The sequence below is a fragment of the Etheostoma cragini genome, chromosome 6 (assembly GCF_013103735.1).
Source record: "Etheostoma cragini isolate CJK2018 chromosome 6, CSU_Ecrag_1.0, whole genome shotgun sequence".
Lineage (NCBI taxonomy): Eukaryota > Metazoa > Chordata > Actinopteri > Perciformes > Percidae > Etheostoma > Etheostoma cragini.
The window spans coordinates 5,212,518-5,231,037 of NC_048412.1; the positions used below are offsets into that span (position 1 = coordinate 5,212,518).

General features: G+C 41.9%; 1 protein-coding gene and 1 long non-coding RNA gene across 2 annotated transcripts in view; one reads left to right on the top strand and one right to left on the bottom strand.

Moving 5' to 3' along the window:
- The window catches only part of LOC117946054, a 21,489-nt gene extending 13,319 nt beyond the window's left edge, over positions 1-8,170 (top strand). The window contains exon 3 of the long non-coding RNA XR_004656956.1: positions 8,004-8,170. This is a non-coding gene — a long non-coding RNA (uncharacterized LOC117946054). The remainder of the gene's footprint in view (positions 1-8,003) is intronic.
- tgfb2 (transforming growth factor, beta 2) overlaps positions 1-18,520 on the bottom strand; it is a 102,196-nt gene that overhangs the window by 9,002 nt on the left and 74,674 nt on the right. Inside the window, exons 3-4 of the mRNA XM_034873855.1 lie at positions 6,061-6,193; positions 5,866-5,976 (exon numbers count right to left, since the gene is read on the bottom strand). Coding sequence (XP_034729746.1) covers positions 5,866-5,976; positions 6,061-6,193 — 244 coding nt within the window. The remainder of the gene's footprint in view (positions 1-5,865; positions 5,977-6,060; positions 6,194-18,520) is intronic.

The window sequence follows — 18,520 nt, forward strand, 5'->3', positions numbered from 1 at the left end:
ATATATATATATATATATATATAGTGAAGGTGGTTCCAAACGTTTAGCCACCACCTTCTCATTTTCATGAGTATTTACATTGTAGATTATCACTGAAGGCATCAAAACTATGGACACATGTGGAATTATGTACTTCACAAAAAAGTGTGATATAACTGAAAACATGTCTATATTCTAGTTTCTTCAAAGTAGCCACCCTTTGCTCTGATAACTGCTTTGCAAACTCTTGGGATTCTCTTGATGCGCTTCAAGAGGTCCCCTGAAATGGTTTTCCCAACCATCTCGATTGGGTTCAGGTCCGGTGACTGTGGAGGCGCAGCACTCCATCCCTCTCCTTCTTGGTCAAATAGCCCTTACGCAGCCTGGACGTGTGTTTGGGGTCAATTGTCCTGTTGAAAACTAATTTATGGTCCAACTAAACGCAAACTGGATGGGATGGCAAGCCGCTGGTGGTAGCAATGCTGGTTCAGTATGCCTTCAATTTTGAAAAAATCCCAAAAAGTGTCACCAGTAAAGCACCACCCCACCATCACACCTCCTCCTCCTTGCTTTGCAGTGGGAACCAGTTTTGTAGAATCCATCAGGTAACCTTTTCTCCGTCGCGCAAAGACACGGCGGTTGGAACCAAAAATCTCAAACTTAGAGATAGTTTTATTCTTACTTTGGTCGTGTTTTGTGACTTCATGTTATGCTCAAGGCAGCGGGACTATTGTTTACACACGCGATCAGCTGATAGCGCTGTGTGGACCTGTTCTGCTGCCGGGGGCCAAACATGAAATCCCGAAGGAACTACGAAGGACACGCCGGGATTGCAGAGGAGGAATAAAACGTAAGGAAAAAAGAAGAAAACACAGGCCTGCCTTCCCAGCGATCATTATGGGGAATGTACAGTCTCTGGGGAATAAGACAGAAGAACTAGCAGCGCTCATCAGAACCCAGAGGGAGTTCTACGAGTGCAGTTTACTGTGTTTTACCGAAACATGGCTGCACTCGCACATCCCGGACTATGGCGTGGCGGTACCCGGAATTTTGACCGTTCGGGCTTACAGGAACGTTACAGAAAGCGGTAAGAAGAATGGAGGGGGGGTTGCACTGTATGTGAGTGAAAAGTGGTGCAACGCGGGACATGTAAATGTGAAGGAGCGTTTCTGTAGCGTTTCTGTTTCTGTAACTGCTGCCTCTGGGGTTCAGTCCGTTTCTGTTTCTGTTACTGCTGGCTCTGGGGTTCCGTCCGTACTATTTCCCGAGGGAGTTTACGTCCGTTAATGACGTAATGATGATGTTAATGATCGCTGTCTACATTCCACCGTCCATTTTAGCATATTTAAACAGTTGCACATTTTGTGTTTCCCATCTTGTATATATTAAAATATTTTTTCTTATATTCTTATATTTCATTCTTATATTTTGTTATTATTATTATTTCATGTATATTGTATGTATGTATATATTGTGTGCTGCTGTAACCCTGTAATTTCCCATTTTTTTGGCATCAATAAATATCTATCTATCTATCTATCTATCTATCTATCTATCTATCTATCTATCTATCTATCTATCTATCTATCTATCTATCTATCTTATGAAGCTCATTGAGAGAACACCAAGGGTTTGCAGAACCATCAAAGAAGCAAAGGGTGGCTACTTTGACGAAACTAGAATAGAAGACATGTTTTCAGTTATTTCACACTTTTTTGTTAAGTACATAATTCCATATGTGTTCATTCATAGTTTTGATGCCTTCAGTGATAATCTACAATGTAAATAGTTATGAAAATAAAGAAAACGCGTTGAATGAGAAGGTCGTTCCAAACCTTTGGCCTGTACTGTATATACAGATGAAACTCAAAAATTAGCATATGGTGCAAAAGTTCATTCATTTCAGTAATTCAACTTAAAAGGTGAAACTAATATATTATATAGACTCATTACATGCAAAGTGAGATATTTCAAGCCTTTATTTGATATCATTTTGATGATTATGGCATACAGCTTATGAAAACCCCAAATTCAAAATCTCAGAAAATTAGCTTATTACATGAAATCAATAAAAAAAGGATTTTAAATACAGAAATGTCAGCCCTCTGAAAAATATAATCATGCATATCTACTCAGTACTTTGTTTGGGCCCCTTTTGCTTGAATTACTGCCTCAATGCAGCGTGGCATGGATGCTATCAGCCTGTGGCACTGCTGAGGTGTTATGGAAGACCAGGATGCTAGAAATAGCGGCCTTCAAGTCTTCTGCATTGTTCTGTCTCATGTCTTTCATCTTTCTCTTGGCAATGCCCCATAGATTCTCTATGGGGTTCAGGTCAGGAAAGTTTGCGGGTCAATCAAGCACAGTAATCCCATGGACATTGAATCAGGTTTTGGTACTTTTGGCCGTGTGGGCAGGTGCCAAGTCCTGCTGAAAAATGAAGTCAGCATCTCCATCAAGCTTGTCTGCTGAAGGAAGCATAAAGTACTCTAAAATGTCCTGGTAGACGGCTGTGCTGACTCTGGACTTAATAAAGCACAGTGGACCAACACCAGCAGATGACATGGCTCCCCAAACCAACACAAACTGTGGAAACTTCACACTGGACTTCAAGCATCTTGGATTATGTGCCTCTCCATTCTTCCTCCAGACTCTGGGACCTTGGTTTCCAAAAGAGATGCAAAATTTGCTCTCATCAGAAAAGAGGACTTTGGACCACTGAGAAACAGACCAGTTCTTTTTCTCTTTAGCCCAGGTAAGACGCTTCTGACGTTGTTTGTTGTTTACGAGCGGCTTGACAAGAGGAATACCACAATTGAAGCCCAAGTCCAGGACCCGTCTGTGTGTGGTGGCTCTTGATGCAGTAACTCCAGCCTCAGTCCACTCCTTGTGGAGCTCCCCCACACATTTGAATGGCCTTTTCTTGACAATCCTCTCCAGGTAACGGTCATCCCTGCTGCTTGTGCGCCTTTTTCCTCCACACTTTTCCCTTCCTTTTAACTTTCTATTAATGTGCCTTGATACGGCACTTTGAGAACATCCAACATTCTTTGCAATTACCTTTTGAGGCTTTCCATCCTTGTGGAGGGTGTCAATGATGGTTTTCTGCACAACTGTCAGGTCAGCAGTCTTCCCCATGAGTGTGAATTCCACTGAACCAGACTGAGAGACCAATTAAAGGCTCAGGAACCCTTTTCAGGTGTTTTGTATTGATTAGTGGATTAGAGTGTGATACTTTGAGCCTACAATACTGAACTTTAGCTCCATATGCAAATTTTTTAAGTTTCACCTGCATTTCTAAAATTTGCCAAAATTTGCCCATTTTAGTGAAAAAGCAATATATATTTACCAGATTTACAGTAATTAGGAGATGATCCATCCTGCTGGTACCAGCAGCTCCTTCTTTGGTATGCATCAATGCAGACCAGTTACGGGCGTTCTTAGTCCACTGAAATACGGTATGAAACATATGTTGAGGGATGGCTTACAATGTTCAAAATTACTACTGCTACTTCATGTGCATTATGCAAGCAGTATTGAAAAGCAGATGAAGCCATCGTGTCTTGAGAAACTTAATTATCGTTCTCTGTTAACTCAATTTAACATTACATCGTCTTGCTTTTCCCCCTCAGGGCCGCAATGATACAGGCCGGCCTCTCAGCGCATCTGCCAAACACTACTCTCATAACACATTAAATAAAAAATGCTTCCAAACGTTGCCTTTTTAATGAAATAAAGTTAACTTACAAGATAAATGTAACGTTCATGTATGCGCCAAACAGATTGGCCAGTTGCTGCACTGCACTCACGGTTGATTTCCCCCTTTTTGTATCCACCCCTATCTCAACTGTACTATTAAATTAGAAACCTTCACGCAGCTATGGTTGGCCTAAAATATATTTTCTCAAACATTAGGTGACATTACATGTAACTTTAGCTAACAGTTAGCTTAAATTTACCTGTCAAATACCATGGCAGGTAACGTTAGCTAGTTTGAACTAACGTAACATCTCTTCCAACAATCTCCACATTGCTAGCTATGTTTAGTGACGTTAGAAGTTAAGAAAAGTTAAGTTAGAACGTTAGCCTTTCAAGTCTGGCATTAGCTAGCTGGCACTCGGTAGCTTGCTAACTTTCATAGACAGACTGCCACTGAGTAACTTGTTAACAGCCTAGAGAAGCAAGCAGACTATGCCATTTAAGCAAGGGTTAAATAAGATTTTTTTTTACACAGCAACCTGTTAAAAGGAAATCTTACCTTAAACCGAACAGCTTGACTCTCCAGTATCCCGCCAATTAAACGATAAATCTTGGCCAAGAACCAGCACGGATGCATGTGCACTTTGAACTGCAGACTCATTATTTCGGGGTAGATTTTATTATGTTTTTTAGGCTCCATAATGTTACTATTATAAAATATCTAATAAATGTACAATTTACCCATTATTGTAAATTTGCTTGTTGACTAATATACTTGTAGTAAAATTTGAACAAGTTGCACATGTTATATTTACTACTCAACAAAATCCGTTTTTACAGTGAACTGGCATAGATTCCAGTGAATCCCTTTTGTGGATGATGCATGGAACTTCTTTGACTATAAAGTTACTAGTGTAATTAAAACATGCTCTCATGAAATCAATTAGAGTTAAAGGAAGACATTGACCCTGGATTAACTCACATCTTATCAGCCTTTTTAAACAAAGGGATAAAGCTTGGGCCAAATTTCGCTCATCTAAGGATTCTGATCTTAAAATCAAACTACTATAAAGTTCGCTTTTCTCATGATATTCATAATCCTAGATGTTTGAATGTTAATAGATAATAAAACTAAAAAAGCTTGATAAACCAGACACAATTTAATAATGAAATTATTTCTGATCCCTTTCTTATTTCTCAGGCTTTCAATCAGTATTTATTTTCTATCTGTGGTTTCCAACAGATTAACTCACATGATATGGCTGATTCCTTAAACGTCAATATTTCGTATTCATTTTTCAGTAGAAAATGTTTGCCTGTTGATGTTTTTCATGCTTTATGTGAGTTAAAAGAAAAAACTACTGCTGGTCCAGATGGTTTAGAAGCCCAATTAATAAGTCTCACCCTATTTCTATTAGCTGTTCCATTGCTAAATCTTTGAGACGCTTATTGTTAATTGTGTTAATTGTTAATCAATTATCACATTTCAACCAACCAGTTCAATATTTTGTCTCAATCTACCAGCTCTTCTAAAACTCACGTAAATGTACTGTATTTATATAGCGCTTTTCTCAAAGCGCTTTTACATCATACAGGAACCATTCACACATACACTTTATTAATGACTTAACTCAAATATGCTGTAACTGTCATGTTTATCTTCATGCTGATGATACTGTTATTTACAATTCTAATTCTGATTTATTAAAAATCCAGAACTCCTTATAGTTTGACTTTAATTTTGGTTAAAACTGGTTTTATAACACTATACTTTTATTGAAGAATTGTTTTTTAATTTACTATGTAGATTTATTTTTAGGTGTCCATACAAACCTCACTATTGTTTTATTTATGAATCACTGGCTAAAGCCTATATCTAGAAGGCAATTTCACGGGGTTCAGTTCATATTTAAATGTATTTACTTCAACCAACTTAACGTCAGCTTTATCCTGGAGTGCCAACGGTGCCATTTAACCACGTGGTTTCTGATGTCCACATTCTGCTTTATAATACATAAGTTTGTGTAGATGATGAGATAACATTTTCCTGGAATTGTACCTCATATGAGATGAACTAGCACATTGTTCCTATTGATGTTTTCATGGGGTTAGTTGACAATAATTCAATTACAAATAACACCGGACTTATCCTTGTATAGGCTTTAAAAGAAATCTGAATCAAATAACCTGCAAACCATGCCTCCAGCTCCTCACTCTTGTTGGGAATAATGTAGTTATTTGATGGTACAAACGTGCAGCACGGGCAGTGCAGGCTGATCTTGAATCCACTGTTTCTGTCTGTGAAGAAACAAACGTCACAACAAAGAGAAACATGCAATAAATGATGATGAATATGCTACAGTGGGAGGAATATGCACTTACCTCTGTGGTTCATCCATTCACTCACTGCCTCTGTGACATCAAAGGACAGCCACTCTCCCTCTGTTCGCATTTGTACCACCTTGCTGTCTATATATCTTTGTGTTGGGGATGTAAGGTCTCTGTGTCCTAAAATCTATGTACAAAACAGAAGCACGAAAGTTCAAAGTTGTGAAACAGAAATTGCCAGCTCTGTGATTTAGGTTTGATTAGGCAACTGGACAACTTTGTTTATGTTAAAGAAATATTATGGTCAAACATCTGTTAAAATAAACATTTATTGATTAATAGAAGTCAAGATGTGAATATCTGTAGTTTGCACCAATTGATGGTAGATGTTGAGATATTACACAGGATAAGTGACCACTTCGACCTGCTGGTTGTGCTAGATGTAAAGTCAGGAGATTGTCGAAGTCAATAGGATTCATTTTCTATGAAACATCTACAACATTTCATTGGTATTCATCTCATAGTTGTGGACACATGTCAGTCTAGACCAAGGGGGTGGACCTTGTGACTCACAAAGGTGTTATTACAATTACTAAGCTATAGCGTTCGTTGTTATCCTAACTTCATCAAAGCAATGTTTGCTGACTATGGTCTGTGTGTGTGTGTGTGTGTGTGTGTGTCTGTGTGTGTGGACCGCAGGCATCCTGGTTCAGAATGCCAACCATATTCCAAAATGCAATGTTTGTCTCCAAATAAATTATGCTTAAACCTGCATAGCCATTTATCTGGTTTAACATGGCTGTTGTCCAGTGTGATTTAGGTCTCTACGATAACAAAACAAATCGGTATTTGTGAATAAATATGGGGGGTTGGGTTTTGCGCTATGCCTGTTTACTACTTGTGACTGAGTAATGTAAAATTGTGCAACAGAGAGGGGGCCCAAGGTAAGAAGACACCCCTTCCTCATGCTGCTGTGGGGAGGAGAGCCGACGCTTCGGATTCTGTCACAGAGGGAGCCGTGGAGGAGGATCAGGACTGAAACAACTGCCTGATGAATATGGACTGTTGGTTTGTCTTATTTTCTTAATGTGTCCTGATTGTATCGCACTGATATGTCTGATGTGATTAGAGGAACTGTGTTTCTGAATGCTATGTTGACCTAGTTTATTATGGCCTAATCTCCACACGTTAGCTGGGCCACTCTCAGAACAGAGTTTCCCTTACAATGTGCTTGCTGTTTTGTGCTATGTGTTTCTTGGTTCTATTGAGGAGAAATGCATTTATTTTAATGTTAATCTAATAAGGAACCGTACTATGGCAGTCAGGTAATTATGGACTCGTGTTCAATTTTTTGCTGCCCTGTATCCTATCTTGATCACGGACCTACTTTGAGTGTTAGCCGTCTGGCTATGTTTCCCCCACTTCTCTCCTCCCTTTTGTGTCACTGTGTTGTATGTTCTTGTTCTGTGTTTTATATGTTTTGTGTAATGAGGGACTTAGCTTTGGATACACTTTTGTTAGGATTTAACGAAATGAAAGGCAGTAGAAATTTCCACATATTCATACTTTTCACGTGAGCTGCAACTAGCTGGCGGGCAAGAACATCAGGCTCCCAGCAACAAAACGTAGTAAGATAATCATCTTGCCAGGACGTCGCCAGTTTTACTTTACGAAAGTTGTGCGATTGGATTGGCACTAACCGTAAACGTAATTAACAGACTCAGACAGGCACACATACTGTATAGACGCAAAGACATACACGGAGACACGCACACACTGCAGAAATACACACAACGCGTACACGCGTACGTGCACACACACACACACACACACACACACACACACAGTTAAAATCATACGTTGGACTCTTTGTTAGTCTTTCTACCTGGGTTTAGTTAATAATCAGGATATCATTTATGTAATAACATTTTAGCAAGGGCAGGGTGTAGCGGAACGTATTCGACGAAACAGATTAGCAAACAATAGCGGGTAGCTAGCCAGTAACACTCACCTTTGCTTTGATAATGAAGATATTCCTGTTTTTCACCTCCCATACTACAGCGTTGTTAACCCATCCATTCTTGAAAAAGAGAAATCTGTACTTTTGTAGGCTCTCATTTATTGTGCGGTGTAAGGTGACAGATTCTCTATAAGATGGATCTAAATATCTCCAGGTCTGGTAGAAACTTTAACCGCTTGAAAGCAATGAAAACATCCGCAGGTGCTGCGTATGGACCACAAATTCTGAGTATGTTAATCTTGTCATGATATCTAGATTTAACATTTGGTCTAAAATAATGGTCTAATATAAATATATAAATATAAGTATAAATAGTTGATTGATTGAAGTATTGGAACTCTGCAAGGCTGCAATTCCCCTGGCTGGCCACTGTCCATTGCCATTTTCTCTGCGTATCTTTCCCGCCAGGTATCCATGTTGATCATGGGACTGCAAAGTATGAATACTCTCATTTAGAACGCAGCTTAATCGATAATGGGTGATCTGTACTGTACTAAAAAAGACAAATGTTGACATTGCATTATTACAGGAGACAGATTTTCTGCAGGGTGATACTGGTCGTTTAGCCAATAGAGTCTATCACACAATTGCATCCTCATCAACTACTTTGCAAACAAATGGAGTAGCCATCGTTGTCAAATGGAACACCCCACATAAAGTGATTGTCAGATGATACAGGCAGGATTGTGATCTTCACAACAGAGTTGGGTGCCAGAAAAATTGCACTTGTGTCTTCATATGCAGTATGTTTTTGATGGCTTCTATAATAAACTCACTAATCAAATGCTGCAGTTAACAGACAGTTCTTTTATTGTTGGGGCAGATTTCAATGCTGTGTGGGACCCAAATATTGACCGGTCGAAAGCAGGGGCCACTAGGTACCAGGCTCAGGCTACAAATGCTCTAAAATCATGGGCCAGCAGCTTGGAGCTTATAGATATTTGGCGTGTAGTTAACCCCACCTATAAGATTATTCCTTTTTCTCAGGTAGACATACTGTATATTTTTGTCCAGAATAGATTTTCTTTTTGCATCCTCTCAATTATTTCAGCCAATTGATAAAGCTATGTTGCTTCCAGTGGCATTATCTGACCATAAAAGGGGTCTTTCATTAGTCAAGACAGAAATAAAAAACATTTTGAAACAGAAATCTGAATTTCTAATTCACAGAACAAGACAGCGCTATTACTTTTAGTTTGCTAGACCTAGTCACCTTCTTGCTATGAGGCAATATTAGAACTGACCCTGTTGAAATAAATTTCGTAATTTCGTTGCATTCATAATGCACAGCATCATGTCTCATTATTTGCGGACAATGTTTTGGTCTTTTTAGAGAACCCCTCATTCTCTTCCTCACCTTCTATCTTTATGCAAGGAGTATGGAAGCTTATCCGCTTTTACAATTAGCTGCACTATTTAATTTAAATGATTCCGCCCACAATTTAACCATCTCTGCCGACATCCCCATTGTTAAGCAGTTTAAATATTCAGGCTTTGAGGTCCTACCTTGCTTAAACCAGATTGTTAAGTTAATAAACTGTTACAAAAAAAATTGTTAAAATGAATGTTGTACCCAGGATTAATTATGTGAGCTGGTGCCTCTGTTCCCTCCTGCTGGCAACTGGCGTAATTTACTATCATCAGTATGTAAATCTATCTGGAAAGGCAAACTGCCGCAACTTAAAATGTCTAATCTACAGAGGAGGAATGAGGATAGTGGCCTTTTAGTTGCCAACTTCAAACATTATTTCTGGTCATTCATATTGAACCTCACTTGGTTGAAGCCAGATGTATGTGTCTGCTGGTGTACCTTAGAAAGTGCTATGACAGAGCCTTGGTCACTCCATGACGTTCTTTTTGCCATGTTTCTAATAAACAATGCCAGCTACGCTTTGGCCCCATTATCTAACATCTCAAGACTTGCAGACTGGCTGAAAGTTACTGCAATATAGCTTGTAACTTGCCCATTATTCAATAATACAGCTCTTCTGATTGGTGGGAGGCAAATAACAGCTCAACAAAGGGAAGAAAGGGGAGTTTGTTGTCTAAAAGACATTTTTAGCAAGGTTGGCTTGTTACCATTCTCTGATTTACAGAACGCATTCGATCTACCACAATCTCACTTTTTTCTTTTACCTTCAATTAAGATCAGCACTTAAGGCACACAGTGTCAATTGACAGAGGCCTTTGCCCATCCATCCTATCAGGAAGTTATTTACTGTGCAGCCTAAAACTTCCAACACAGAGAAAGTGAAAGGTAAGAAAAAGTCTTGTTGTCCCCCATTTTAATGCAGCTCCGGTCAGCTTAATTTGTTGTCAGGCAAGTGCTTCTGCATTTTTCAATTTTCTGCACCGCTTTCTCACTCTTAAAACTGATGAAAGCTAAACGTGTATATTGTGCTCAAATGTAGAAGATAAAGTTTTGTCCAACATTGCCTGCAAAAAAAATACATTTCACCTTGCCTTTTCGGGTTTCCTTAGTGGACCACTTGACGTTGACCTTTTAAAAAAAGATGTTTTTGTATTTTTCTTATTTTTATAGTATTTCAATAGATGGTTCAGATACACAGTAAAGGGTGGAGAGAGAGGGATAACACACAGCAAAGGGCCGCAAGTTGGATTCAAGGGAAAACATGCTTTCTACTCCTTAAATTTTACAAAATTGGCTCGTTACTTTAGTTTTGTACAAAAAGTCGTCTATCAGGTGTGATTGTGAGCGCATGTTGAGGAGAATAGCGCGGATGGAACAAGGGTAAAAAAGTGAGAGAAAAGAAAGAGACTAGCTGTCCGGAGGATAATCAGCTGAGATTGTGTGTGTACATTTTTGAGAACTGTAAGTCATATGACTGATGTTGTCAGTTCATTTAAACCTGTTGTATTGGTCTGTAGTTCTGGTACATTTAAAAGTTAGCCTGTTTGTGTTCACCGGTTAGCTAGGTTGCGCCTATTAGCTTGAGTACACCTGTTAGCTAGGTTACACCTGTTAACTAGGTTCAGTGACGTGTAGTCAGGGTAGGCAAGCTAGGCACTGCCTACCCTGCCAAAATTCAAGCATAAAAATGTTTATTAAATAAATGTTTTTAATAAGCTTGTATTTGTATTTTTACTATTTAATCTTGTGATTTACATGTATATTATTCCAATTATTTAGACGGTACGATGACAAATGTAGCGTTACGCATAATCAAATAGAAAAAATTGTAGAATAAGCTGTTCCTTTACAGTCCATTTAAGCAATAAACCAATGTTGCGCATGCGCATTTCGATCCTGTATTCTTTAAGATGTACGGCAAAAGGCACAACTCTGCTGTGCCTTTGTACGTAAATGTGTTATGCCAGTAATCATCTCCGTTGCATATCAAACATGGACCAATTAAAATCGAGATATCACTGGTCATTACACCAGCTACATTGTAAGCGCAATCCCCGCAAAATTCCAAAATCAAAATGACAGCAGCGATGTCCGCCAATATCACAGCGGTGAGGAACTTCTCTAAACTCGATTTTAATTTAAAAAAAGAACTAATAGCAAGATGGAGGTCTACACCAGCCTTAGATGGACTACTGCAGAAAAAAGGGACAAAAACTCGTCCGATTGTTTCAAACCAACTGGTTTGGAAGAAAAGATGTGGCTACGTGGCTGTGCTAACAGTCAGCAGCTGGACCACTACGGGGTTCTGGATCTGAACAACCTACCCGCAGCTTTAACCAAGCATGAAAAACCGTCAGCTCATATAATACCGGCAACTACAGCTTCGCACATTTTCCGCCCTGAAACGGATCAAAACATCCAGTCTGAACCGGACCGGGCCAGCACGTCTTTCAGCCATCGCCATCTGTCTATTGAGAGTCAGAGACTATGCAAACTAAACGCCCGTAAAGACGAGTTTTACAACGCTATGATCAACGTCTTTAGGAGGAAAGAGCGTCGGATGGATTTTATGTACAAATAATCTACTGATTGGTGAGTCAGAAACTATTTTGGGTCGAATGCTGCTGCCACCTCCTTCATATTCAGTTGAGCAGTTTGTGTTTTCATTGTTGCTGACCGGGACTTACAAACATAATTGGCCGCTGTGCAATAATAAGAACAAAGATAGTTTCATAACTTGCATTCTGATGCTGGACATTACCTTGTGTGTGTGTGTGAGAGAGAGAGAGAGAAACTATGTGTCACCCAGAGTATTTGTCTGAAATCTTAACTTTGCGGGAGCACAACTATCATTGCAGTCTTCAAATCAGCTGGTTTTAGAAGTCCTAAGGTCCAGGTACAAACGGTGTGGGGGGGGGGGGGGGGGGGGGGGGGGGGGGGGGGGGGGGGGGGTTCAGGCTTTTGTGGTTGCTGCCCCGAGACTCAGGAACAAGTTACCCCCCCCATAGTTGCACTGTTACAAATGATGCTCTTTTTAGGTCCAAACTCAAAACATGTCTGTTAGTCTGGCTTTTAATACGTAGCAGTTGTGGGACAGTTTGATTCTTTTGTTTCTTTGAGACCATTTCTGATTTTACTGTTTTCTATGTTCACTCTTTCTATTGGATGATGCAATTTTACTCATTCTGTTAAGCACTTTGGACTCTGCTGGTTGCTGTAAAGTGTTAAATAAATACATTTAGATTGATTTTGATTGATAGATTGATTGGAAATGTCTTGCTATCGACCGTGCGTGTGTGCCGTGCTTGTGCGTAACGTTTAGCCTACTGTTCTCATTGAGTATTAGCCTAAACAATAAATTAGGTAATCTGGCTTTCATAACTGCCTAGGTTACACCTGTTACCTAGGTTACACCTGGCTGTTGATTTGATATAATGGCGACTGTTGAACGTCCTTGCTCATTAAGATAATGTACTGTAATTTATAGTGGGTTTTACTGTTATTATTTACTATTTACTATGCATTGTTAATGGTAGCCTTTACAATGTTTATTTCTTTTATTACCACACAAACAGCCATAGCAGAGCTACCCACGCCCATGTTTATCCTGATGCTTGATTGTAATAAAGCATCAACAGAGAGAAGTTGTCTCCGTATTATAACACACACACCTGGGCAGAAGTTGAAAACCAGAATCATCTCTAAATCCACTCCTAATCTAGTCCTCACTAAGTTTAAAATAATTTCACTGGAGTTAGTTATTATTTTTGCGTCATCAATACCAAATTGAAGTATACGATATTCCCATCCAATTGGATTCCATCAAAATTCCACTTGAATTGACATCTTGCTACTCAGTCAGAATCGTATTAACCTGGAGTCCCAGTCTCTGTCACAATAAATAAGCCGTATGTTTTAGGCCTATTGGCAGACAGCCATTAAAAATGTAGGCGATGGCATGTAAAGAGCCTTTTGTCCATGCCCACTGTAGTTTCTCAGCTTGCTCTCTAGTAACATGTGTCTGGTCCAGGTAGCTTTGTGATTCATAAGGCTCCTTTTACTTTTAGTAAATTCCCAAGCCTGTACTTTTACTTGAGTAAAGAAGTTAAATCAGTACTTCTACTTTTAACAGAGTATTTTTTAACACAATTATCTTTACTTGTTCTTGAGTACGGGAAGTGTGTTCTTTTGCCATCTCTGGCTATTAGTCAAATTCATCTTTAATTTTGTTCAAGCAAAGGATAATCTATTCCGTTGCAGCCCAAACACAACAGATCTACTGATACTAGTGTAGCACGGCGCCCTCCATGACGGGACCTGAAGCATTGGCTCTCCCCACAGCAGCAGCAGGAGGACGGGGTGCAGCGAGACTTCCCTGATCTACAGGGTTGCCGGATAAAGCAGAAAAAAATACAGACCATTGACTCGTGCTGAGTCCATGTCTCGAAAGAAAGCATGGCGTCGCTTGACGGTGTAGTTGCTGAAATCCGGGGAGAAGCAAATTTTCCGGCTCTACATCTTCAGTTTCTGTCTTCCATATCTGCTAGCTTCACCTCCAGTTCTTGAAAAGCAAAGCCATGGCTGTCAAGAATATTTGCGTTGCTTTCCAGGGTAGTTTTTACATCCGATCTGATCGAGCCAAGGCTTGCAGTTAGAGATGCTAGTTGCAAAAGGATAGCAGTTAGCTTCTCGTCACTGACTACCCCCATCTGTTGAATCTGAGACTGAATCTGAGAAAACGTGGTTTGAAGTAGCTTTTCTGTTTCTCCATTAATGCTTCTGCAATGGCATCAGTATCGCTGTGTTGGGTCCCGCTCTTGTTTGCCATTCTGCTTTAACAGGGCGCTATGCAGTCTTGGCCATTTCTTCGCTGTTTTCTCGCAGGTTTTTCAATAGAGCTTCGGAATAGATGTTTGGCAGCTCCTATGTTTACTTGTATCTGACTCCTCGCTCGGTCAATCTGCCGTTTCCTCTTTCTCTGTTCCTCCAGCAATGCTTTCCTTAGTTTCTGTTTGTTTTTGCTCAGCATTAACGATAGTGTGAAAAACTCTGAAAAAACTCCATCGCTACTTTGGTAGCCGGTTCCTGATGGGCGTATGTATTAGGGTTTTGCGTCGCTTTCCATCCCTTCCTTGTGTCCTCTCTTTGTGGGTGTGTCTTATCCTGGCTAATCACCACCTGCATTGCATCGCACCTGTGGCTCATCACCGCCTGCAGCGCATCGCACCTGTGACTCATCACTCATCACCCTGGCTGTTAAATACCCTGGTTCAGCTCTCACTCGTTGCCAGTTCGTCAGTTTACCTCACTTGGTATATTGCTCCAGCCACTCAGTTTATTTCATCTAGTGTTGTTGTTATTGTTTCTAATAACCTGTTCTCTGTCTGCCACAGTTGACTCCTTGTCTGTATTTACTGCCTACTTGCTTGCCTGCCTGTCTGCCTGCCTACCTGCCTGCCTGCATGCCTGCCATCCCATATACTCTCCTGCCTGTTTGCTCCTGTCCAGCAGCCTGTCTGTCCGCCCGGACTACTCCCTAACTTGCCAAATGATGTAACCCAAAAACCTCACTGAACTGGAGTGGAATTTGCACTTCTCTGCCTTGACATGGAGCCTGTTCTCCAGCAGCTGCTGAATAACCTGGCGGACGTGGTAAACATCCTAAACGGGATCTCTGGAAAAAATCGAAATATTATCCAGGTACACAAAAACAAAACGGTTCAGGAAGTCACAAAGTACATTTTTAACCAGGTTTTGGAATACTGCAGGTACATTGGTTAATCCGACAGTTTTGGGGGTTTGCTAACTTCTACCGCAGATTTATCAGGGACTACAGTAAAGTCGCAGCCTCCCTTACCGGTCTAACCTCCACCAACATACCTTTTTTCCTGGTCACCTGAGGCCCAGATGGCCTTTGACAGTTTGAAGTCCCTGTTTACGTCCGCCATCCTTGTGCATCCTGATCCTTTCAAGCAGTTTATTGTCGAGGTGGATGCTTTGGACAGCGGGGTAGGGGCCGTGCTATCCCAGCGTTCAAGCACCGACCAGAAGATGCACCCTTGCGCCTTCTTCTCACACCATCTTACACCTACAGAGGAATTATGATACATGTGACCGGGAAATCCTGGCTGTGAAGTTGGCGTTGGAAGAGTGGTGGCATTGGCTGAAAGGCACTGAGCAACCTTTCATTGTTTGGACTGATCATCAAAACTTGCCTATATTTAGGCTGCAAAGAGGCTTAACTCTCGCCAGGCACATTGGACTTTGTTCTACGACCTGTTTAACTTTTCATTGACCTATGGACCTGGTTCTAGGAACGCCAACCCAGACGCCCACTACAGGATGTATCACTCATCCATGGATGCTTCCAGTCCTGACAACATCCTTCCTCACAGTTGTATGGTTGTGCCCATTTCCTTGGAGATCAAGTCAGTCATCATGTAGGCTCAAAGCACTCACCCGGACCCAGGTAACGCTCCTGCTAACTTTTTTTTTCTTTGGTTCCTGACCCAGTACGTTCTCAGGTCCTGCAGTCGGTCCACAACTCTTGTTTCGCCTGCCACCCTGGCTACCGTAGGACCCTGTCCCTGCTGAAGAGACACTTCTGGTGGCCCTCTATGGATGCCGATACACGTGAGTTTGTGTCGGCCTGCACCGTCTGTGCCCGGCAAAATCTTCTCATCGCCCTCCTTTTGGTGAACTCCCACCACTGCCCGTGCCTGGTTGACCGTGGTCTCACATTGCCCTGGACTTCGTCACCGGTCTACCCCCATCCCAAGGTAACAACACCATACTCACCGTTAGACCGTCTTCCAAGTCTGACCACATTGTTGCTCTACCCAAGTTGCCCACAGCCCGTGAGACAGCAGACCTCCTCATTCACCATGTATTCCGCCTGCATGGTATACCTCTGGATATTGTCTCTGACAAACACACACACAGTTTGTTTCCAAGGTACAGCATGAGTTTTGCTAATTCCTGGGCGCCTCTGTCAGTCTCTCCTCTAGTTTCCACCCACAGACTAACGTGGGCGGCTGTGGCTGTGGCTCAGTGGTAGAGCGGTTGCCTGCCAATCGGAAGGTTGGAGGTTCAATCCCTGGCCCTGCAGTCCCATGTCGAAGTGTCCTTGGGCAAGACACTAAACACCGAGTTGCCCCCGATGCTGCGCATCGGAGTGTGAATGTGTGTGAGTGTTTATCTGATGAGCAGGTGGCACCTTGTACGGCAGCCTCGGCCACAGTGTATGAATGTGTGTGAATGGTGAATGTTTCCTGTAGATGTAAAAGGGCTTTGAGTAGTCGTTAAGACTAGAAAAGCGCTATACACGTAAATACAGCACATTTACATTTTAACGGACAAGTGGAGAGGGCCAACCTAGACCTGGGGGCGGCCTTCCACTGTGTCGCCGCCCTTAATACCAATTCTTGGAGCTCCCACCTAGCTTGGGTCGAGTACACCCACAACTTCCTCATCAGTGCTGCTACGGGTCTGTCAGCGTTTGAGGGTTCTCTGGGTTACCAACCTCCTCTCGCGGTGCCATCTGTTCAACACAATCTCCGCCGCTGTCGCAAGGTATGGAAGGACACCTGTGCTGCTCTTCTCAGATCTATGCGGCCCAACCGCAGCCTGGCAGACCGTCATAAAAGTCCTGGCTCCGGAACAAACACAATGTCAGTCTGGTTGGCTACCAAGACATTTCCCTCAGGTTGGAGTCCAGAAAGCTGTACCCTTGGTTCATTGGTCCGTTGACTGGATTGTATATCCCTCTACGGCAGGCTCCAATTGCCTCGGTCTATGACGATTCACCCTACCTTCCATGTGTCCCAGCTGAGGCCTGTGGTGTCCAGTCCCTTATGCCCTTCATCCAAGCCCCCTCCTCCCGCCCAGGTCATCGACAATCACCCTGCCTATTTTGTCCGGAGCCTGTTGGACGTTTGGTGCCATGGTCGGGGTCTGCAGTACCTTGTGGATTGGGTGGCTATGGTCCTGAGGAGAGGCCTTGGGTTCCCCGTTAGTTCATCCTTGATACCAGACCCGGTTAGGGGCTTCCATCGGGCCTATCCTGGCAGGCCGGGTGGGAGCGCCAGGAGGCTTCCGTAGGGGGGTAATGTTAGGGTTTTGCTTTGCTTTTTAACCCTTTCTTTTTTTCCCTCCCTGCTGTTTCTGTGAGTCCTCTCTGTGTGGGTGTGTCTTATCCTGGCTCATCACCGCCTGCAGCACATTGCACCTGTGACTCATCACCATGGCTGTTAAATACCCTGGTTCCGCTCTCACTTGTCACCAGTTCGTCAGTTTACCTCACTTGGTATGTTGCTCCGGTTTTTTTTTCTAACAACCTATTCTCCGTCTGCCACAGTTCACTCTCAAACTCTGCCTATTCACTCTACCGTTGGTGTCCGCATCTGAATCCTTTCCCATGTACCCTAACATTATGTGTGCAATGCCGTGTAGCAATTCTTTACATCACAAGATCTGATCTCACATGATATTCCAACTTCCTGACGCTGAGTCCGGCGACTTGCCGGCTGAAAGTTGCAAGGGGGATTTTTCTGGTCACAGGCGCTTTGGGGGGGGGGAGAGCGAGACAACCACCATTCAACTTGAAAACAGGCACTTAACCAAAGCACGAGCATAAAGTAGTAGAATATTGATGTTGGAACCATATAAATAACTATTTGACAAAGTTGGACCAGGGGCTACACTTTAAGCTGCCATCTCTTTCTAGCTGATCATGTGACTATCCAATTGTATGTTCTTTTAATTACTAATAAAATATTGATCAGTATTTTTTCATATTAAGAATATAACCACATATATCCCTTGAAGTTTTGTGATATTATTTTCGACCCATATGACCCACCCTTACTATACACATAGTAATGTCAGACCAGTGACGCTCACCATGACAAGGCAGAAGGGTATCAAGTCAAAATGAATATACCATGTAAACATAATGAAAGTTTAAAATGCAGTTGGAAAAACTGCTCAGTAAATAAAAGTCCCTGCAACCTGGGAGTGTCAGGATGTCTCAATCATGACTTGGCTGGGGGGGTGTGTGTGGTGTGTTTTTGTTTCTTTCTGGTAATTGGGTGGGGCTGGCTCACTCTCCTGACAGACTGATT